This window comes from Lonchura striata, chromosome 2 (genome assembly GCF_046129695.1).
Source record: "Lonchura striata isolate bLonStr1 chromosome 2, bLonStr1.mat, whole genome shotgun sequence".
Taxonomy (NCBI): Eukaryota; Metazoa; Chordata; class Aves; order Passeriformes; family Estrildidae; genus Lonchura; species Lonchura striata.
Window position 1 is genome coordinate 26,928,025 of NC_134604.1, and position 22,754 is coordinate 26,950,778.

Genomic DNA, 22,754 nt, shown 5'->3' on the forward strand with positions numbered 1-22,754 from the left:
GAGGAATTGAGATCCTACACCTGCTGAAGTCTGCATGTCTAACTTGCCATTGGAGGCAAAGAATTTACTTGAGAATCAAGGCTTGAATATTTAATAGTGTGTGTGTTAGAAGCAGTGTTTTCTCCAGCTCTTTCTTTGCAGCAGGGTTTTGAAATGTCTTGGGTGATACTAAGGCAGCAAAGAGTTGTAAAACTTAGGATAAAATCTGACATGTATGAAAACTTGTAACTTCACGTTTGTTGGCAAGCTGACTTCAGTTTTGTTTGGTACATTGAATGCAAGCCATGTAACACATGGATGCTCCAGTGTCTTGTGTTACAGAAGAGACTCATCAAGCATGTCTGATAATGCTAAACTAATGTTGCTTTTTCTTTGTTTGGCAGATGAGCATAATGTACTGGCATGTGTTTTGAAACCTGTTTGTCTTTCCATATTTACTGCTACAAAGGTAAAGCTGTGGGTTTGATCAGGGGCTGGGTGTCTCACAGCTAAGGAAGAGTTTGTTCTCTGTGTGTTACTTAGGTGTAAGAGCTCTTGATCTTGATAAAGATTGTGGCTCCAGTGTAACAAACTGCATAAAAAGTGAATGTAGTTAATATCTCCTTCAGCTTCTAAGGGCTTAGGATTATGACATGTTTGTGAAACACAAAAAAAAAAAATTCATGATCATATTTGCAGCATAATTTTGCAGAGTCTTCATTAAGGTCTTGTCATGCTTGTTGATGGAATGTAGGTTGGGGTCACAAAGCGCTGCCTCCTGCCCCTGATTCTCTGGCTGAGGCATGAGGCTGGAGTGGGAGGTCTGTTCATGGGAGAATGTGAAGACATGTAAGGACAGTCTGGATTTCAGGAAGGTTGGAGAAGCAGCTTTGTGGGTGTGCTGGAAAGGTGGTTCTAATTATGATGGAGTAGCCATATACCAATTGCTGCTGCCTTTGGGCTCTTCTTGCCACCATGCATGCTTGCCTTATCCTAACTCTTTTTAGAGGGGTCTTGGGGAGGTTTTGAGCTGCCACCTGGAAGGAAGCAGCTTGCTTTTTACAAGTATATCTATCTGGCTGTCTCCTCAAGTCAAAACCTTTTGTCTCTTTATGCTCTCAAATATCTTAAAAGTTTTGATGGCAAACAAACATGGAGTCTGTCTTCCTTATCAGTCTAGTGTGCTCTGGAGAAACTGTTGGTGAGAAGGGACTTGAGAAATCTTATGTTGTTCAGTGTTGCTTCTTGGAGTAGTTCTGTGTTTTTTCCTTAGCAAAATTGTTGAATATCACCCTTTTTGATCCAAGATGGAAGCTTTCCAATTCTAGGTCTTTTCTGATGAGGCAGAGGGAGCTGCTATGTAAGTATGAGAGCAGCTTTTTTTCTGGGGGAGAAGGGAAGAAAACAATAGCTCAGCCACCCTTCTGGCAAACCATGTTTTTGTGAGGCAGGGTACAGACAGGATTTTCCACCCTCCTTGGCTGCAGATGCAGTAAAGAAGTTGAAAGTGCTGAGTTAGGTATTCCACTCCACCCCTGAGAGCCCTAGGTCCAGGAGGGTAAGCATATTTGAGTCTAGTTCCCCAAATTCATATTATAATCAGCCTATTTATAGGCTTTCTTGGTCCCACCCCCCGTACTTTGGCTATAACTTTTCTTCTGGGAGACTTGACTGCCAAAACGAACGTTCCCTTTGGCATTGATTCAGGAGCTTGGAGGGGGGAGGTAAAAATTAAATAGGAGTCTTAATGAGTGTGGTGCCAAGTCTCAGCTCACTGCTCTGCTGCTCCTGGTAGGAAGGGTTGCCACACAGGGCAAATGCTTTCTGGTGGTATGTGTAGGTGAAGAGCAGGGAGCAGCAGAGATGCAGGCAAGGTCAAGCCTGGGAAAATACAGGAGGTTGGGTGGGAATGGTGGTGAGACTTTGAAAGCAACAGGAAAGGGAAACAAAGGTGGGGGAGGACAATAGTAGATAACTTTTCAGTTGAAAGGCTGATACCTTTGCGAGTGGAGGCTTGGATTTGCAGCTTTGGTTTTTCCCTATGCTACTGACTCTTGTCATCCAGAGTTCAGTAGTGTCTTTATGGTTCAGAAACTGTGTAGGAAGGATCTTGCTGGAGAAACCCCTCCTTTCCTGTAGTTAGGGTGCTAACCATATTGCCTTCCTATCCAGTGAATACCCTTTCCCACCCTAGAGCTTTACTAGTCTAGGCAGCTCAAGATAATGAATGTTTCCTAATACACATGGTAATTACTGATCTTTCACATAGACTGAATGTTGGCCTGCAGTGTAGTTAGTCTTGGTTTCTTAGCAATGTTTGAGAGTGGGTCCTTCTCCTCCCTTTTGCTCATCCTTGCAGCAGGTATATGAGGAGCAGAGCTGTGATAGTTTATATTGTGTCAGCTATTTAAAAGAGTTGGAGTTTCAGTCTTCTGTCTGTTGTAGTTTACCCCAGCTGGCAGGTGAGTATCATGCAGCCCCTCACTCACACCTTGCTCTGTAGGATGGGAATGAGAATCCGAAAAAAGATAAAATCTGTGGGTTGATATGAGAACAAATTAATATTTTAATTAATGTAACTAAGTATAATAACATTGATAATAGTAATTGTAATGAAGAAGGGAAAGAGAGGGAAATAAAACCTGAGGAAGGCAAGTGATGCTCAATGCAGTTGCTCTCCACCCAGTGACTGATGCCCAGCCCATTCCTAGGCAGTGATTGGTGGTTCCTAGCCAGCTGTCCTCAGTTGAAACACTGAGCATAATGTTCTGTGACATGGAATATCCCTTTGGCCAGTTTGGGTCAGCTGTCCTGGCTGTGCTCCCTCCCAGCTTCTTGTGCAACTCATCACTGAATGGCAGAGCATGGGAAAATGAAAAGTCCTTGACTTAGAGTAAGCAGTGCTTAGCAACAATCCAAACATCAGTTTACTAGGAAGAAAAGTAACGCAATCCCAGAAGAAACCAGGACATTGTCCTTTCTAATGTGGACTTGCCTTTATGAAGCTGGTGGGGAAGCCTATGACACCTTTGGAATCAGGGTGCAAGTTTTGCAGATGGCTGTGAGCTGGTCAGTGTTCTCTCATCAATCTAATTAAGAGAAGCTTGGTACTCAGAAATAGCAGTTCTGTATGGTAAAAGTGTACTTGAACATTCCCTGTATCCCTGTTATCCATCTCCATTTGCATGGGTGTTTGCTGAACTGTGGTTTAAAAAATAAATTAAGCTGTGGCTTAAAAATAAGGGGGACAGCTGCTTCCTCAAAACAAGTCCCTGTCTCTGAAAACCCAGTACCTTATTATCAATACCTTACTGAGGGACCTGGTGGCTTGCACACACTCACAAAAGAAAGGAGGTGCAGACATGTTCTGTGGAAGGGGATCATGTTCAATCTGTCTCCCAGCTGCTTTGAGTGTTTGTTGGTCCTGCTGCTTATAAAGCTGATCTCTAGTATTTACTGATTAATCTGATGAAGGATCTCTCTTGTCAGGCATTCCTTGGTGCCACTGGTTCTTAGTTCACCGCTGAGGGAATATGTGGAGGGCTAAGGAGTGGGAATAGGCTTCTCCATATTCCAGCCTGCAATTTTTTAAGCCTTGACATCTGATCTTGTTGCTCAGGTATACCTCCCCATATCAAGGGTGCTAATGAAGAGCACGAGTTCAGCTATGAATTGGAGTCTTGTCTTGAGTCTTGTCAACTTACCTGGAGTTCTGTCAATATTTATGCTGTTTTAAAATCTTCTTATTCCTCAAAAGGAAAGCTTTCATGGAATATAGACACCTTGTTTTCTGTTTCTAGCATGGTTGAAACCATGGGTTTAGGAAGTTGGTCTCTTCCCTGAGCAAGAGCTGCTGAAATCTTGCTGGTTTCTGTTGTAGGACTGAAGCCCCCACATACACTTCTGGGATATTTCTGCTTCCAGTAGGGCAGTCAGAAAGGACTGCAGGACAAGTATTGGTGCACCATAGTGCAGTGCTCTACCTGCTGAGCTAAATCCTGCTGGAGACACTCCAGTCTTTTCCTTCTCCCCTGTGTGCAGCTTGTTTGCTCTGTGTTCCCAGGGACCTGAGGAATTACACTGACTCTCCTTTCTCCTTGGGGTTTCTTCAACCTCACCATCTTCTGTAATGATGCACGCTGATGAAATTGATTGAGCTGATGAGTTTTTACCTTGTTCTGCAGCAAAATAACTGTCCTGCTGCTTTGATTGCAGGAACTTGCTAGAACAGTATGTTACACAGACTTTGCAGACCAGCTTTGTTGCTGGAGCTTCTGGCCTGTGTGAAATTAGCCTTGTCCTTGAATAAGTTTCCGCTGTCGTGAAATCTGTACAGGTATCTTGGTGCCCATTTGTGTGATTTTCTCCTGCCCATCACCAAATGGGATGAGCAGAAGCATTGATCAGTCTCCCTTCCTTAGAAGTTCTAGGATAGGCGGCTAAATGGGTGCTAATTGCATCTGCAGGTGTGAAGCTCCTGGGGAAACTGAGGGGTCTCCTCCAGAGCAGCTTCTTTAGCACTGAGAGGTGTCAAACTTGTGACCCCCCCAACCAGTGTCTCTCCCACAGCACTTCACAAAACTGCGTTTACAACCACCTTTGCAACTCATCATCGCTGCAACTTCTTGCAGCTCATCTGGGTTGCTTTTCCATGCTCCCAGTCCTGAAACGTTCACAGTGGGCAGTTGAGCATTATTAGCACCTTTCAAACACCCCATGCCATGAGGTAGTCATGGAATAGGGAAGAAAGCTCTGACTTGTGGATGAACTGATAATGACCTATATAGGAAGAGCTTTTCAGACACATTCTTAACCATTTTTAGTCACGGGCCATACTTTCCCCCTCCCCTGTGTCTGCTGCCTCACCTCTGGAGGATGGTGCTGCAGAGACGTGACTGCTCTGGCCAGGAGAGCACCCTTGGAATTGCAGAAGGATATTTTCCAGTAGCCTCTGAGGAAAACAAAAAAAAAGTGCTGTTCCCTGCTGAGTAGGGAGCAGTCTCCTTTGATGTTCCAGATGAGTTATGGGAATGGTGCCTCGTTCTGTTTTACAAGGGTCTGTTTGGTGGTGCAAGGGGTGCGTTGCCAGCAGAGTTCAGCTAGGACTTATGACATGGGTCAGAGCAACACCTCATTAAGAGGCTGCTGGTTTGTGACAGATGTGAACAGCAAGCTCCAGGAAATGCCAGGTACTCTTCAATAGAGGTGAGAGGAAGTCTAGGATGGACTGTAAGTATTAACAACGTGCATAACTTGTCTGGAAGTTTCTGATGTGGTAAAGTCTGTCTCTGAAGCCATGGAGGGTGTGGGTTTCTGAAAGGAGCAAGTTTTCCTCAGTTGCTATATTTTACATACGGGTTTTCATGTGGAACTGCTCCTCCTTTTGATAAAGGGGAGAGAGCTGGGGGAGCTGAAGTGCCTGCTTCTTTATACCCTTCTCTTTTCCCTTCCTCGATCTTGATCCCTGATCCGCCCCCAGCACCCTCTGTGCACACACCATCTCTCCTCTTTGGGAGGAGAGTGAGCTGAGTACACCAGACACCAGGCCAAGTACCAGTCTTATTTGTGCTCCTGCAGATGCGCCAGGCAGCAAGGGTAAGTGGTGCAGGCTGATTGTTACACCCTGGAGCAATCTTGCATTTTTGGAATACTTAATACTTTAAAAGTTTACAAGCCTACCTGCAGGTGAAGTGCCCGCTGTCAATTATTAACCCACATGGCCAGTACAGTGCTACTTGCTCCCTGGTTAGGAGCTGCTCGTCTTTCTGAAAGTGATGGTGTGGAGGAAATGCCATTGGGTTCATCTGCAGGGATTTCCTTTCTTGTTGGTTTATCTTTCAAAACCAACACTGCCCAGAAGTCCAAGAACGGTATGTGCTGCAGCCTACCCTGTACTTAAGGGGTTTGTTGTGGAATTTCTGTTCCACTGCTGGCCGTGCCCTCTGAAGTGCCTGCGTACCACCCACAGAGACAGATGGCCTCCCCAAGCTGCTGAACAAATTTTGTGGCCATGAAGGTACTTTTATCTTCGAATGCTGCAAAAAAATTTCCACCCCCTCAACCTTTGACGGTCTGTTTCTTGTGGTAAATGATGAAATACAAATATTCTGCAAAGAAGTGAGCTGTGTGCCCTTTGGGGGAAAAGAGGAGGCTCATATTTTGCTAAGAGGACAAGGAATTGCGAATTTACAGTTCTCATATAGCACAAGTCCAATAAATATGGAAACTAATTCCTGACTCTAACCTGAAGAAGTAAAGAAAAGTTAATAGGGAGCTATGTGGTAGTAATAGATTTTTTTAAAAATTTATATATTAATGGCTATAAAATTGAAGGCAATATTTTCACTTATTACTTGATTACCCCTCCAGTACATGCTTAAATGAACTTCAGTGCTTATATTTCTTTTTGTTCAGTGTAGGTCGAGTGGGGACATCAGCTGACAATGTGGGGAGAGCTTTTCCCTGGCTGACAGGAAAACAGATTCCTGGCACAAGAGTAAGGATCTTGGCTGTGGTTTGGAACTTCAGGCTGCTGACTCTGGCTTGCATTCCTCTAGTCCTGGTAGAGGGTTGGTTATCTGCATCCTTGCTGGGGCTGGATTTTTTTCTCTCAGCTTGGAGCTGCAGGTCATGTCCCTGTGGCCCCAGTGTTGTTCATAGGGTTGCTGTTATAAAATCAGGTGGCTCTTGCTTGTGCAAAGCTTGCTGGGGTGGAACTTTGTGAGGAATGCTGTGTTCCACGGTGGAGGGATGCTGTGCAGGGAAGACTGGGCTGTAGTTTGAGATCTGATACCTCTCTGTGTGCAAAGGTCTGCTAGTGGCTAACATGGATGCTGCTTCTTCAGGCCTGTCTCTGTCGGCATGCAGAAGAACAACATTCCCAGGTGTTTGGAGAGGAACCCTAGAACAAGTTAAAGCTGCTCTATTGACTCAAAAGACAGCCTCATTCAAAGTCCTGTCACATTAATCCCATCCCCACCTGGGAGTCAAAGAGATACTCTCTATTTCCTGAGAGAGCATCTGACCAGGCAGCTGTAGGATCAAGAGCTGAATGCTGATGTTTCATGGCTGCAGCATCTAAATGTGAAGTCCTATTACAGCACTGGAGTTTCACTGCCAGTAGAAGCTTTGAACCCTTTGTTATTCCCTTGGAATTAAAGCAGTACTTGTTAGCTTTGACTTAAAAGAAACACCCTAAATCAGCAGCTAACCCCTTCTCCCACCCTCAAAAAAAACTACTAACAAAAAGCCCCACCCTTAGTTACTTCATCACTATTCATGTAGCTTGAAAAATTCCTTGGCTAAAGACTGGCTTTATTTGAAGCATGAAGAGTGGCTTTAAATTATCTCGTGTAAATGCAGACTCTTACAAACTTCTTGCCATACCTGCCAGTTCCTGCATATACTTTTTTTCATTTGAGGCTCAGACTAATCAGAGGCATAGTATGTGTGTATGCTGGGAAGAGGAAATGCATCACTGTTGTGAATTATGCTGCTCCCAGGAACTGGAAATGGTAGTCTGGGTCCCATATATTCCTGACTTCTGTGGGGTTCCTGGGTGCTTGAGCTGGAGGGTGCCCTGTAGCTCAGGACTTGGGGGTGTCTGGTATTTCATCCCTTGTGTCTGCACTGAGTGCCTGTCTCAACTCACCCTTGCATGCAGGCTAAGCTTGTGATCTTGCTCCTAACTCCTGTGTTCAGAAGGTAAAGCACCCCTTAGTATTGTTCTGTCCCCCTGAATTGTTTGAAAGTCTCTAAATCCTAAATACAACCTGAAGTGTGTAGAAACTTTTGAAAGAGGTTGCACCTCTCTCAGAAATACTTGGTACACCCTCAATTACATAAATGTTTGATCATAGTTCCGCATCACTTCTTAAGCTAATGCTGCTGCAGAAAAAATTCTGTCAGCAGCCTGATCCTTCCTCACCCCTCCCAAAGAAATATTGTCTAGTTGCACAGCAATGCAGTGGTGGAACTGGGGAACCTGGTAATTTATATCTCTGTTACCTATCCATGTAGCTTTGCAGTTTGTGTGTGTATTTTTTTAGTTGGATTATTTTGCTCAGCTTAATTTCTGCAGTCTTCTTAACTATCCTTGTGGTGTTTAATGGTACCAAAGGCTTGTGGTGAGAGAGGAAAGGTTTGGTGGAGCTGAGGGAAAGATGCAGGATAGAATTCTCTCATGGCCACAGAGAGACTGACATTCAGCTTGTCATTGACCAGGACCCCCAGGTCCCTTTCTGTGTAACTGCTGTCCAGCATCTCATTTCCCAGTCTCTCTATAGCTCCAGAATTGTCCCCACATGCAGAATCTGTCCCTTCATATGGTTGGTAATTTCTCAGCCCTGTAATTTGCCCAGGTCTCTCTGTAGGGCCTCCCTGCCTTCAAGGGCATCAGCTGTTCCTCCCAGCTTTGTATCATCTGCAGGACTGCTTGGTATCCCTTCCAGTCCTGTGTCCAAGGCATTTATGAAGATGTTGAAGAGCACAGGGCTGAGGATGGAGCCCTGTAGAACCCCACAAGTGGCAGGTCTCCAGTCTGATGTCACACCACTGACTGTAACCCTTTGTGCCTGACCCAGCTGCTCACCCATCACATGATGTGTTTATCCAGCTGAATGCTGGACATCCTGTCCAGTAGGATCCTTTGAGAGACAGTATCAAAAACTTTACTGAAATCCAAAAAGATTACACTAGCTGGCTTCCCTTGATCAAGTAGCTGGCTTACCTTGTCATGAAAGGAATTGGGGTTTGTTAAGCAGGACTTTCCTCTCCTGAAGCTGTGCTGGCTGTGTGTGATGACTGTGTTATTGTCACACTTTCAGGTATTTTTCAGTACCTCTCAGAATAATATCCATAAGTTTGCCAGGCACTGAAGTGACACTGACAGGCCTGTAGTATCTGGGATCCTCCTTCTTGCCTTTCTTGAAAATCAGGACAATGACTGCTCAGAAATCCTCAAGAGAGGCTTTGTGATGACATCAGCCAGCTCATTGAGGAGTATTGCATGAATCCCATCAGCCCCCATAGATTCCTGCAGTCTGCAGGAGCCCTCCTTGGTGGGGCACAGCTCTGTCTGCAAATTTGCTCCTCTGCTGAGCCTTGGGGAAAGGAGAGCCTCCAAGTCCTTACTTCTCCTCCCCAATCCATCTGACCTACAGAGGACCAGCCTTGGCCTAAGCATGAGGGATTGGTCTGGAGCACCTCAGGTCATGTCCTTGAAGATTCAGAGCTGGACATGGTGCACAAATGGATGATAGCTTACTTCAGTGGATTTGGTTTATAGTCATATCTCCAGCTGTGAGACTGGACATCGTAAATTATTATCTTGAGCCATGCAAATATCCTTCTACAGGGCTCATTGGCCTCAATAATCTGCTCAGCTGTGCAAATGTTAACTGTAAGATTGACTTCAGCAGTGTTCCTGACTATCTCAAATTGGTCATGGGTCTGTGTTGAATTGGGTGTGGACAAGTGGATCCCTTTGAACTCCTGGCAGATGGATGCAACACCCACAGTGCCTGAATAAGCCAACTTGTCCTTTCTTTGTCAACACCTGTGTATTTCTGGGGTGCCTGTGTCTACCATGCTGTGCAGGTTTGTGGGGAAGGCTCAGGAGCAGCTTCTTTCCATCACCTTTTCACTTAACTTGTTCCCTTTGTGTTCTTCTCTCACTGCTTTCCTTCCCAAACTGCCCATTTGCTTATAATAGATGAAGAAAGCCTTTCACAGTTTTGGCTTTACTTTAGTGTGAGCAGACAGTAGCTGGTAGTTTGCTTATGTTTTTTTCCTCATGAATAAGCAAGATAGTACTCTCATTAGCTCCCTGGACGATACCCCCAGCACCTGGCAAAACCATATCATGGAGACAAATGTTTGGCGTGCTAGCAGTGCCCTTGGTGTGCTAGCAGACCCCTTTCTGAGCTCTAGCTCCTGGATCCAGTAGCTGCTGCTCTCCAGGTCCAGTTAAACTACTGGTGGCTCCTGAGGGTGCTGGGTGGGGCTTGAGGTGTGGATGTCTGGCCAGGTGTTGTTTTGGTTCACTGTAGGTGTCTGGGACATGGCAGATACATGGCAGGGCACAGGCAGCTCCTTTGCCTCTCATGTTTCTTGTCTGTGTTGCAGCAGACCCTGGAGCTAGTAGCAAGTGTTCTCTTTCTGTTTGATGAGAAGGTAGTGCCTTTGCCTGTTTGAATGTGTCCTATGCATCAAAGGGAAGTGGGTGTCTAGTTTGAGAGCTCTTGGGGCATCTGCATGTGGTTATTGGTGTCTGAGGAACTGGCTGAAATGCAGCCCAAGCTGTGAGTGCCTGAAAGGTGCTATTGTGCCCTGGCTAATCCATGATGAGCTATGCCATTTGGATTTAATGGTTCTGCTAGGTATCTGCATGGTAGGTACTTGCAACAGCTCCTCACACAATCTGCTCCCCTTGGAGAGGTGGTCTTGCCGTAAGAGGATGTGGGCAGTTTGCTTTGGAGCCTGCTCTCCTGGCATCTGGGTTCCTCAGCCTTCTGAGGGAGAAGTTAGTTGCACCACATGTTCAGGCGTTCACAAGCTGCTCTTTCAGATGCAGCTCCTGAAGCTGCTTTTGTTGTACACTCACATCCATCCCCATGGATGAGCTGAGGCAACTGGGCCCATGTGGCTTTGCCACATGTTAGACTCCCTTTGGTGTTCTGTGAGGGGATGGAAGGGAACCTTTCCAGTTACCTAGGCTGACCTGTTGCAATAAAGCCTCCTAGAATTGCATACAGGGAACCTGGCAAGAAGCTTAGTCTCAGCAAGGGATTAAATCTTGTTTTTTTCCAAAGAGAGTCCTCTGCCTTCCATAGGAAGCTCTTCTGGTGCTCCAGAACCTCCATTGTTTCTAAAACTCAGGTTAGACTTTTACAGCTTATTTCATTTTCTGTCTGTTGAATATGGTAGGTAACAAGTGTCCTTATGATCTTTGTGTCCTGTGGCACTACATACTGTGAAATGAGATGTTCACAGTGTTACTGTGCAAGAGAAGTGTGGTGCTGTCACAGCATCTGACCTCAACACAGTGATTGTTCTTTCCTGGCAAATCATATTATTGGACCTTCTGGACCACTCCTTGAGTGAGAGGACTGTGCTCTCCTCCTCTTCCTCCTCCTCACTACATATTACAATAGTGTTCTGGGTTTTTTCCTAGGCTGTTATGCTAGCTGCCACCTTCAGCTGTTGGAAGTGGAAGGAAGGGCAGTGCAGCTGTTGAGAAAGCATTCATCCAGTTTTGAGGTTCTACCAATAAAGGTGACTGGGGAAAACAGTCAGGCTGTGTGCTGGTACCCTAAAGACCAGTTAACTTCCTGAGCTAAAAGGCTTGGAAGTTTCTCAGAAGGAGAACTGCTGTGGGAGCATGCCATTGGGTTTACTGAGGTTTTATAGCTGCTGGCTAAAACTTTTTGCTCTGTACTTCTGTAGCAGCATCTTTTTAGTGCTGGCCTGGGAGTGCCTTTATAGGATTCCTCAGGAAGGCTTAAGTAAGTAGCTTGTTTAGTTTGTATGAGGTAAAGGAGTTGATTTCCCCCCAGCCCTCAAGTTTGGTCATACCTTCCTGTAAAATCCTAGTTTTTAAAAATACTCAAAATACTCATACCTTCTCTTCAAAACAAAAACATTCAAATGTAACAGCAAAGTTAGTAGTAGACTTGCAGGGATCTTTTTCTTTTTCACCTGTACTGGAGGGTTTTGACTAGGCTGCTTTTCAGGTTTGAGGAAAACAAGCTGAAAACCCAACCTGAAAATTAATTCTACTCCTCTTTCTCTCATTCAGAAAATTTCTGTGTTGAAATCCTTTCTACATCAGCAGTGAACTATTGTATTGCTCAGTTGGTGTGTTATTCTGATTTTTGTCTTGCGAAAGATGAGACAACGTCTGTTGGAGAGCAACATGTCTTGCACTACACAGGGCAGAAAAGAGCAGATCTGTGGTTAGAAACTTTAATAGTGCTTTCCTTAAATATACAGCAGTCCTGTGTTGTTCAGATGTCCAGTATTGGATATAGATGGGGACACTTTAAAGTCATATCCTTTTCTTTCCATGTTGTTAAAAAAGGCTGTGAGGGGAGAGAAAATACAGAGATGGGTCATTGCAAAACCGAGGCAAACCTGGTGTGTGTTTGTGTTCCATATAAATGACACTATTAATGGATAGATGTTCACTTCCTTGGGGGCAGCAGCTGTGCTGCCATCAGGCTGACAACCTGCTACTATGATGAGGTTTTCTTCCCTTTCCTGAGAAAGGTTTGACCTTGCAAATTCTTTTCCCTGCCTCACCAAATGCCAGAATTTGGGTATCTAAAACAAACTTGCTGTGTCCTGGTTGCCTGGTGCCTGTTCCAGGGAGGGCGAGGATTGCACTTGCTGCCTTAGCCAAGTGGAGATCTCACTTGTGGTTGTCTGACAAGAAAATGTGCTTTTCCTTTTCCTAGGAGCTGCAGTCCTGTTTTCTTGACTGTACCAAACTGAAATTCTCTTATAGTTATGATGATCAAAAGGCATTTTTCTGCTCTGCTTGTTTGGCCACAGCTGCTGGAGAAGTTCCCCGTCTTGGCATTGTTCTGTGGCATCTCTGCTGAGATCTAACTCGGGCTCTGTTTACTGGAGAGGACAAAACTGTAGCCAAGGAAGGCATTTGTGCTTCTGCCTGCACTGCAAAGTGCTTCTGCTTGACCTTGGTCTTCTTGGGAGCCTTGCACCAAGGTATTGCTTGGGAAGGACAGAGAGTAGCAAATCCTGTGCATCTTGCCAGCTCATGGCCACTGGTGTGGCAGTGCTGCCCGAGGTCACCTCTCTGGGCAGCCTGTGCTGGCCTCACCTGTAGCTATGACAGGCAGAGCAGGGAGCCAAGTCAGGATAGAGGATGGTGGCAATCCCTTCTGTAATCATCTTCAGCAGGGATACTGGTATGGGAAGCATTTTGATTTTAATTGTCTATTTCCAGTTTTATTTCTCATTCTGTTGACTTTGCTCTGGGAAAACAGTCCAACACAGTGAAGGATCAAGAACTTGAGCCCTAGCTCTGTGCTCTGGCAAAAGTGTATGAGAAAGGAAGAAAAGGGAGTTTTCTGGGAGGGAGGAGTGATTGTACAGCAATGGAAGGCAGGGCAGTCCTCTGAACCTGTCGGGTGTGAGCTGACAGCACTGCTAGAGAGTACAAAGTGCTGTGGATGGGCAGCTCAGTGCCCCAGGAGACCTCAGGATCTCTTACAGTAGGCAAGCTCGGTGCAATTGTAGGTTGGAGACATCTGGTAAGGCAAAGCTGGCTCTCCTTGGAAGGCTGTGTTGTGGAATCTTTTCTTAGCTTTTCTTTGAGGTGTCAGACTTCCCAATTGGCCATGGCAAGTGTTTAATGTGCCCGGAGACCTTGGCTTGTTTTGATACTGTGCCTATTTTGAGGAATGTTAAAAAAAATGTTATTTGGAGGAGAGGAGTCTGTGCTGGGAACCATTTGATTAAATAATCCCAGGCTTCCAGCACTCAATTAGCACAGCAGTCATTAAACCTCTGACTATCCCTGTGTATTTTAGGTGTGTGTGGCTCACTCTAAACCCTGATGCTGCAGGATCTGCATCCATAGCAAGAATGCTGTGGTAGAACAGCTCAGCTCTTTCTGGATGTGTACATAAATCTGTTGCAAAAGTGTGGGGCACTCCTCTGCCCTTGATGATTCTCAGTGTCTGCTGATGTTTGGTGTAGTACCGTGACAGGCTACATTTCTAGCTTAGCAGGAAAGCACAAAACTGCTAAAACCATCTGAGTGACAGGTGCATAGAGGTGTGGCTTCAATTTTTAATCTTTTTTTCTCTCCTTATTTTTTATTTTCACCAGTTCTTTCCACCACTTCATAAAACTCAAACCCCTTTTCCGAGAAACGACCGGTGTCCAAAGCCAGTATTTTGATGATCTAAACAGGCTTCTTTCCTTGTGCTTTGCCTCAGTATAGTACTGGCCTGTTTTCCTAGAAATACACTAAGAAAAGCCAATTTCAGTGTTGGTGTAGTTGTGTCACAGAAGGCAAATACTGAGTGGCCTCTGAGGTGCAGAGTATGGCAAGACTGCAAATATTCTAATCTTTTGTAGCAGCAAGTACTCAGGCAAAACTGCTCTGGACTGACTTACTCTTTTGAGAGAAAAAAATGGTTGCTACCTTTGTGTCACATAGTCCCCTCCTCCACTTCCTTGGATGCCCTGTAAAAGTTAATTCATTACTGCCAGTAAAGGGCTCTGCATTTCTCTGCTGCCAGACGCCACTGGGGTACTGTGTGCTTCTGCTGGGTCTGCTTGTTTGCTTTCCCTCTTGGCAGCATGCTGTGACATGGCCTTCTCCAGGGGAGTGAAACCAATCATTAGAAACAAGCAACCCTCCAACTGCGCAAAACACAGAGCAACAAAGCCTGGAGCCTCACTGGCACTGCCTGCGAGGAAAACTCTGTTTACAGCAGGCTGCTGGGTTGTGCAAGACGTTTTCCTCTTGTGCCTTAAGTTTTGAATCTGAACTGTTCCATGGAAATGCTTTTTGTGTCCTGATTTTTGTACTCTGCCCATGGCGGGGGTGGAGATAGAACTAGATGATGATTTCTGTGTTTCTGTGATACACTTTTTCTGCGTTCTGGTAGTTTGCTACAACGCCTGAAATATGCTGGGCTGCCAGCCCCTCTCGGTGGGACATGAGAACAATCCTCGCTCTGACCTCTTTCATACGGGCGATTAAATATCGAAACTTTCTGTTCGGTCTCTTCCTGCCCCTCCCCATTCTTTCAAAGCACTGAACAAAAGGCCCAGCTCGCTGAAAGGCGGGGTGAATGAATGCAGTGACCGACATGGTGCTGAACTCTTCCCAAGACAGCGCTGCAAGGAAGCCGCCTCTCGGGACACGGCCTCTCGGGACACGGCCTCTCGGGACACGGCCTCTCGGGACACGGCCTCTCCAGACACGGCCTCTCGGGACACGGCCTCTCCAGACACGGCCTCTCCAGACATGGCCTCTCGGGACGTGGCCTGCAGGAAGGTCACCAGTCTCCATTGCCGCTGGAGCTGCCGAGTGGCTGGAGAGACGGCTCCTGTGGCTACGTCCCCTTGCTGGCAGGGCAGCAGAGGGTCTGGCCTGCATGGGAAGCCCAAGGAGCCTGGATTGCTGTCAGGAGACACCAGGCTTCCTTGGCATTTGCGCTGCTGCTGGTTCCTCCGGGCTGCCCTGGGTGCTGCCATGCCTGTGGCTGGTTGCCCTCCTGCCGGCGTGTGGTGCTGCACCGGAGCCATGGGTGCCATCCTGCCATGCTCGGGTGCTGTGCCATGCTCGGGTGCTGTGCCATGCTCAGGGCACAGGTCCTTTCCTTGTTGCTTTGCAGCAGCCGTGTGGGGCAGGGCTGCCTGTCCTGCACCGGGCAGGGTGAGGCTTCCCCTTGATGTGGGTGAAGAGGTTGAGCAACACAGCCCAGGAGGCTCTGATTCAGCCTTTTCCTTGCTTTTGCAAATCATTGTGACCCTTTTAATTTACTTGTCTGCAGCTTCTAATTCTATTTGTTTTTCTCCTGTAACAGAGAATTGCAAGAGTTGTAGTTGTAGCTGTCTTCCTAACCTGCCATGCTTAGGATATACTACATGGGAGACAGAAACGGGCTGGTAGAAATTCAGGAAACTGATGTTTATTTCATTTCTCTTCCAGAGAGTGGACTCCTCTGTCTGACTGGGGTATCTCATGTGTGGGATTGAGCCTGTACTGGATTTGCATCAGCAACAAATACCTGGGCTTTAATTTTCAGGGCAATAGTTGTTGTTTGCTGCAATGTAAAAACTTTGTTGTATTTGGATTTTGAGTGCACGTGCCAATGAATTGCTGGGGAAGGTTATTTAGTGAGGGGATGGAAGGAATGTTAGGTGGGGAAAGCTGGCATCCTGATGATAATGCTGGCGGTGGGGAAAATGTGTATGTATGAAAATAAATTATTCTCTGCTGTGATGCATTGTGTTTTGTCCTAATAGAGAAATTTGGTCAGTGGAGTTCCCAAACATTTCCCACTGCTGGGATGGAAGTTCCAGTGCTGCTTGAAATGAGTACAGTGTATTAGCAAAGAATAACTGTTCATTTTTATCTTCCTGTTGTGAGTTGGTCCTAGTTTTCCAAACATTATGTTTTGTGATGAAACTATGGAGTTTTATCTTCCTGGAAAGCAGAGATGGAAAAACTTGATCATGTTCGAATGCAGTCAGAAGGGGAATATGTGCTGCTGCCACATGATTACTTTTATGAAATTTTATTTATAGGCTGCAGCACATTCACAGTAGAAATCAGAAGTGTTGCAGGAAGAAATAAAACAGTTTTCACCTGTTCCATGTCAGCATGTACATGTGTCTGGCAGTGGGTCAGTCTGTACTACTTTATCAAAGGAAAATAGTTTCCTTAGTTAACTGGTGGCTCTTTATCACAAATCAGTAGCCAAGTACATTAGTGGAGTTGCTTTTACCAAATGTAAGGTGAGGAAATATGAAGGAGTGGTACCTGAAAGATAAAGCTTCTTTAAGATGCTGTAGCTGGATCCTCCAAACAATCCTAAGGATGGAATTTGCTTCAAAAGCTAAATTCATCATCTCAAAGGTACACAGCACTTGAATGGTGATGTGCCATAATACTGAGTGACGAAGCTACTCAGGAACAAGTCTGGGTTTGTTCTTCTTTCTCAGAATCTCCTGAATGGGCTGGGATCTTTGCTTAATTCACTGATCAGTGGGAGTGTGGCATCTGTAGAGTGAGGATGGTGAGGGTGTGTGTGTGTGTGTGTATTTAAATTACTTGGGTATGATGCAGAAGTTTTATATTAGCACAAAGCACAGGAAAATTTAAATTGTTCCTCCAGGAACACACGCGGAATCTGTGGCAGCGCCGAGCACTGAATTTAGGGCTTAATTTGTTAATGTCTTATTTTCCCACGTTACCCTCCTCGTAATGTTTTCTTCCTGTGTTGTAACATGTGTGAGAATACTTTTGCTTTCGCTGGGAGAGGCCTTGTTAGTGTGACCTTTCCAATTAACTGGCAACAAATGTGTTGGCTGTTACACTTCAATTTTGAACGCAGAAAAATTATTTTTAGTGTGGGTCCTTGGCAAACTGGCATTGGCTGAATGGGTGATCTTGGTGATACGCTGAGAGTGCCGGTGCCACGCTGAGGCACAGAGCCAGAGCAGCGTGGCGAGAGCTGTGTCCTATTCCCTCATTTTTAAACACCGGAGCTCAGATTGTTCTGAAGTGCTGCCCTGTTTGTTGGTAGCAGTGCCTACAGACATCTCTCTCCGTTGTCAGAATGATGGCAAAAGAAGATACCTCTGGGTTGAGCCTTTGCTGCTGCTGGCACGTGTGTTTGTTGCTCTCCCATGTGTCATCATTTAATGTACAGGCATCCCTTCAAAGGTTGGAGGGAGTGTCACTGCTCCTCGTTCTGTCCCTAGCCAGGGATTTAACAAGTAATACTGAGGTAATCCAGTCTCTGGCAGCCCTACTCTTCAGGCAGCGATCTTATCTTGCTGTGCAAGCTCAAGAGATCACACTCTTGTCCGTGCTGGGATGGAAGAGGTCTGAGGAGCTGCGACGGGCGGCTGGCAGTGACTCGGAGGGAAAAGCATCCATCCTGAGCTGGTGCCTCCATCCAGGCTGGCCAGCTACAGCAAAACCCGTGTGGTGTTGTGGTCTTTAGCCTGAGCAAGGTCTCTGCAGCACAGGGAGTGTACTGTCGAGGTGTGCTGAGCTCTGGTTCTGCAATTTCCCGTGCTGCAGGCAGCCTAGTGCTTCACTTCATGTGCTGCCCTTGTTTAGGGATTTCCTGACATCCTCCTATTGAGCTGAAGGCAGAGATACTTATCTTGAGTCTCAAATGATATTACAGGTCCTAGAGAGAGTGATTAATGTTCTGTGTATTGTACAGTCCTGTAGGCGTGACAGCTCTGTTCCGAGTAATACCACTATTCCTTCCTAACTTTTAAAAAAAATATTTTATGGAAACAAATCGTCTGAGGGGATTTGTCTTATTTTATTTTTTTCTTTACCCAGCATCCAACGAGCTGCACTGGTGGTTCTGGAAAATTACTACCGAGATTTCACAGTCTACAACCCAGCCTTATTAACAGCCTCCAAATCCCGAGCAGCCAAGCACATGGCTGGCCTGAAAGTCTACAATGTTGATGGTAGGTGAGGTAAAATGTAGTCTCTGAGACTGGGTGGGATGGGGAAGGGCTGGATTTGCTTTATGGTTTGTTATGCACGCATTCTCACCTTTTTGCTTTGCCAAGTCCTTGTCTCTTGCTGGAAATCTTCCTAGCAGTGCTGAGTTTGCCAGTTCCAGATGACTGTACAGATGTGTTTAGCCCACAATAAGGCTTTTGTCTTTGCCAGGTGAAATGGCCACATTTTGGGTCGGGCTTAATTGTCATGTGGCTTGACACTTTTCAGCAACACTGCTTGTTTCAAGCAGCCTCTGCTTTCTGTCACCCTTGGGTCATCTCTTTAGTTGTGATAGTACAATAAACACAACTTTTAACTTAAATTAGTTCCCCAGTCGTTTATTGTGCTGCTTTTGAATGCAGCCTTCAGGAAAGTGAAGGAGCCACGGTATAAGCAGCAGTTGCTGATGAAAGCGATGCTCATCAGCCTGCAGCCTCAGCGCTAAATGAGCCTGGCTCACCCGTGGCCATGGAAATTCAAACACAGATAATGATTCCCGTTGAGCTTTGCCGTTCTACAAACCCTTTCCAAGCTTTGGGGCTTTAGAAAAGCGGATGGATGGGTGGATATGGGGATGCTCAAAGCAGTGAAAACTGGACTTAATAATTTGACACTCTTAAACCCTATCGGTGAAAGCCGTGCTTGTTAAGCAAGGTGTGCCCAGCAGCCTTTATAGAGGTGCACATTCCTTTGGAGGAGTCAAAGTTGAGTAGCAAAGTTTGTGTGGTGAAGGACGGCTGAAGTTGTGTGACAGAATGTGGTAAAGGCATGTCCTGCCCATGAATTTGTTAGTATTGAAAGGCTTTGAGAGCTGGGAAGAGAAGACTGAAGGGACTTAGCTGGGCAAGGTGGCTCTATGTGCATGGTGTGAAGACTGCAATATAAAGAATATCTGTTACATTGAAAAACATGAGACATGATTGTTTTGCTTTCAGCAAAGTTTCAGTGCCTTATGCGTGTGGAATATTTTGTTTTCATTTTCCTTTTTAGTTTGTTTGGGTTTTTTTCATTTTTGATGAGTTTCAAAAACCTTATCCTAAAGGCTTCTCCAACCTCATGCAGCACTCCTGAGTCTGTAACATTAATTGTAGGTTTAAATCCTTACAGTAAGATACTCCCATCCTGACAGAGAAAGGGAGAAGTGAGGGAAGGGGAAGGACAGGTTGCCCATCATGTGTCCTTTCTGCCTGGAGTGCTGCTCTTGGTTGCGTTGTGCTGGGAGAGGGGAAGCAATCAGACATGCAAACAGAATGCTCTGTGTTTTTCTAGAGAGGAAATCATTCATTCCAGCTTGCTTCCTCTCAGTGAAGCCTGGTGTAGGGAAGGTGAGGGCCTCCTGATGCCACAGGTGTCTGCACACTACTCAGACCCCACAGCCTGCCAGGCTGGCTGCAGGGTGTGCCATTCTGATTGCTGGCTGGTGTTGCCCTGCACTGCAGCATCTCTTGAGGGGTTGACATCTGTCTTTTCCTGCAGCACCTGCTGGGACAGTGCGACTCCCAAGCTCAGAGAAAAGACTGCCAGTCTTGTAGTGTGAGTGGCTCAGAAGCTGCTAGCTCATGAGGCTTCCTCAGAAGAGAGGGAGCCAGAAGCAAGCTGCAGGTGTGGCTGGCAGGCCTTTCTGAGTGTCAAGCTTGTGAGCCTGTCAGGGCCTGGAAACTCCTGCCTCCCCTTCTGGGGCAATACCAATTGCCTGGGCTGTTCTGTGTGTAATGCTGCTGCCTTTGTGGACATGGAAATCTCAGGCTTAGAAGCATGTCCTTAAGAAGAGTCTATCCATCTTACAAAGCAGACTGTAGTTCTGGCTGCAGCTTACCCTGGCAGCCTGACAGTCTCTTATACCCTTCTTGTAAAAAGACAGTAATGCTATTAACGCAGCCTAATTTGTTGATAGCTTTTGTATTTGATACTGCAGCAGCCAGGAAGGAAAACATATTGCTGTAATCTCTCTTATGCAGAGAGGGGAGGTTCACCTTCAAAACCAGGATTTTCATTGCTAGGTGTAGTCAATGAGGCAAATTACAGATGCAACCCAAATTTGGGAGCTAGTGTCTCCCTTGAGTCATATCCCCCATTTCAGAGCTGTCAAACAAAGTCTGAAATGTTTAGACTCCTAAGAAGCTATTTGTATGACTGTTTGTTTTCCCACTGCTGAGTTTCAGGCTTCTGTCTTGGAATCTGGTTTGGGCTTTTTAGGAAAAAAATTAAAGAGTTGCCCTTGCTTGAGCAGAATAATTTTGAGCATGTCTGTGCAATTGATTTGCCTAACCACTGCCAGCTGAGGGTGTGGGCCAGAGCAGTTTGGCACAAATCAGCTCTTGGTGGCTTGGAGTTAGTCCTAGACTACCACTTAGCTCTGGATAGACCCACCTCTGCCCTCTATCTGGATGGAAGAATTTGTAAACTCTTCTGGGGCAATCTTTTTTCTCTCCCTACCTGAAAAGCCAGAGCTGAGGGCTTCATGGGAGAGATGAAGAACCTAGAACTGTATTTTAAGGTCACTAGTTAAGGTCTTGTAGTAGACGGCTCTGTGGACTGATAGGGTGTTAGAGAGCAGATTGCAGCCTCCCTGTTAAGGATCTGTTAAGAGTAGCAGAAGTTCTAATGGCAGATGCTGCTCAGAGTGCCATGAGAAGCTGCTACCCCAGCTTTCCATATTATGGGACTGCTGCTCTGGCAGCATCTGCCCTTCTGGGAGACCCTGTGCTTTGTCTAAAGGTGACCCTGCTGTCCCCTGCATCCTGTTTCCCCTTCCTGCGAATAACTGTCTGGAGTTTGGCTTTCATTTATTCATCTCCATGTCTCATTGTGTTCTTGTGTTTGTCTCTCTCCTCTTTCCAACTTCTCACTTTTTGTGCTCTCACACTGTCTTGATCCTGAAATGTGATACGCTCCAGCTGCCCTTGCCTTCAAACTGAAAGTATATATAACAGGGGGTAAGTTGCATCCTTGGCATGTTCACCTCACTCTGCCTTTGTGTATATTGTGTGAGACCCTCCATCCCAGCTAACTTCCCTTGTCCACATGCCAGCACGCCCTCTCTAAGCCTGTGCAGCCTTGCAGGGTTTCTACCGGAGCTCCTGAGGACCGGGGAAGGGTTTATAGCGTTGACTGGGAAGGCTGGAACCCCAGAGCACGGGGACAGCTGCCGTGGGGTGCTGGTCTGTCCCAGCCCCAGCCCTTGGCACTGACAGCGCCTTTGTCTCCTCTGTGCCCATCCTCGCCCCTGCAGGCCCAGGTAACAACGCGTCGGGGCAGTCCCGGGCCATGATCGCGGCCGCCGCCCGGCGCAGGGACTCCAGCCACAACGAGCTCTACTACGAGGAGGCCGACCACGAGCGCCGCGTGAAGAAACGCCGGGCCAGGTAAAGCCGCCCTGTCCCGGTGCTGCTCGAGGCTCGGCCCCGTGGGGCTTGCTCAGCCTGGAGGGTGCCCCCACCCCACCATGGAGGGCTGTCTGTAAATCTGTCACAGGGAGGGAGCTCATGAAACACAGATGTGTAAGGGACGGTGGCAGCTTGCAGCTGGAATTATCGGCACAACCTGCATGCAGCTGAGCTCGTGTATACGAGGCAGATAAGCTAATGCAGTGTCACTGATTAGGGAGCAGTCCAGTGCTTGATAAATCTGTACTTACTTGCTGTAGGAAATCCCATTATTCTTGTTCATGCCTAGGTTTGTCAGCTGAGGTAATCCAGGGACAGGATCAGTGGAGTGCTTGGTGTTATCTGTGCACAGGTGAGGAGAATATTTGTGTTTGCAGGCTAGTCAGAGGGACAGTTTTACTGGCTTTCAGTGAGTTGAGGAGGAAAGACTTGACCACAAGCAGGTACATTTTATTTTGAAACATAGATGTGTCTTCTGCCTGTCATACTTAAGCTGCAGAGGTGATGCTTTGTTGAGATGACCCGAGACAGTGCCTCTGTTTGCTCAGGAGCCTAATTGCAGTCTGCAGTTAGCATACCTAACAGTTTGAGGCAAGTTGCTTATGGGCAGACTCCCCTGAACTGAGCTGTGTATGGAAGGAATGTGTCATCACTGCAAGGAGCTGACTTGTTTTGTGTTTTCTTTTGGCAGTTTGTTTCACTGGGAAGGTGCTGGCACCACATTCCCTCCTTGCCTGCTTCAGTCTGACCTGTGCTATTTAGCCTCTGTGTTTTAGGCCCTTTTCCAGCCTCAGAGCAAATAGGAACTTAAACTTGCCCTTCTGTGAGGTGTAGGTAGCACCCTAACTTGGGCACATCTCCCGTGCTTGCTGAGTTTGGTTAGAACAACTGCTTAGTCAGAGGGAAACCATCAGTCACTAGATAAGGCCAGATGTTTCAAGACAGGAGTTGAAAACTGATTTTCACCCTCACCTCCCCCATGTCATTTTGAGCAAAATGTGCAAATGTCAGGATTTCTAGTGCTGCTCCTCATATGCAGTCTGAATGCAGTATGCTATGCCTCTGCTTGTGATGAGGCAGCTGCCCCAGCTTTAAGATGCATTGGATATTGAGATCATTGTGGACGGTCATTGGTGACTTGAGAGGAAATT

The 22,754-nt window shown here is 46.4% G+C and overlaps 1 protein-coding gene across 2 annotated transcripts in view; it reads left to right on the plus strand.

Annotated features, from left to right (window-relative positions):
- Positions 1-22,754, plus strand: part of VANGL1 (VANGL planar cell polarity protein 1) — a 45,715-nt gene that overhangs the window by 14,959 nt on the left and 8,002 nt on the right. For both annotated transcript variants that reach the window (XM_021548888.2, XM_021548889.3), the window contains exons 5-6: positions 18,047-18,180; positions 21,450-21,582. In XM_021548888.2, the coding sequence (XP_021404563.1) occupies positions 18,047-18,180; positions 21,450-21,582 (267 nt within the window). The remainder of the gene's footprint in view (positions 1-18,046; positions 18,181-21,449; positions 21,583-22,754) is intronic.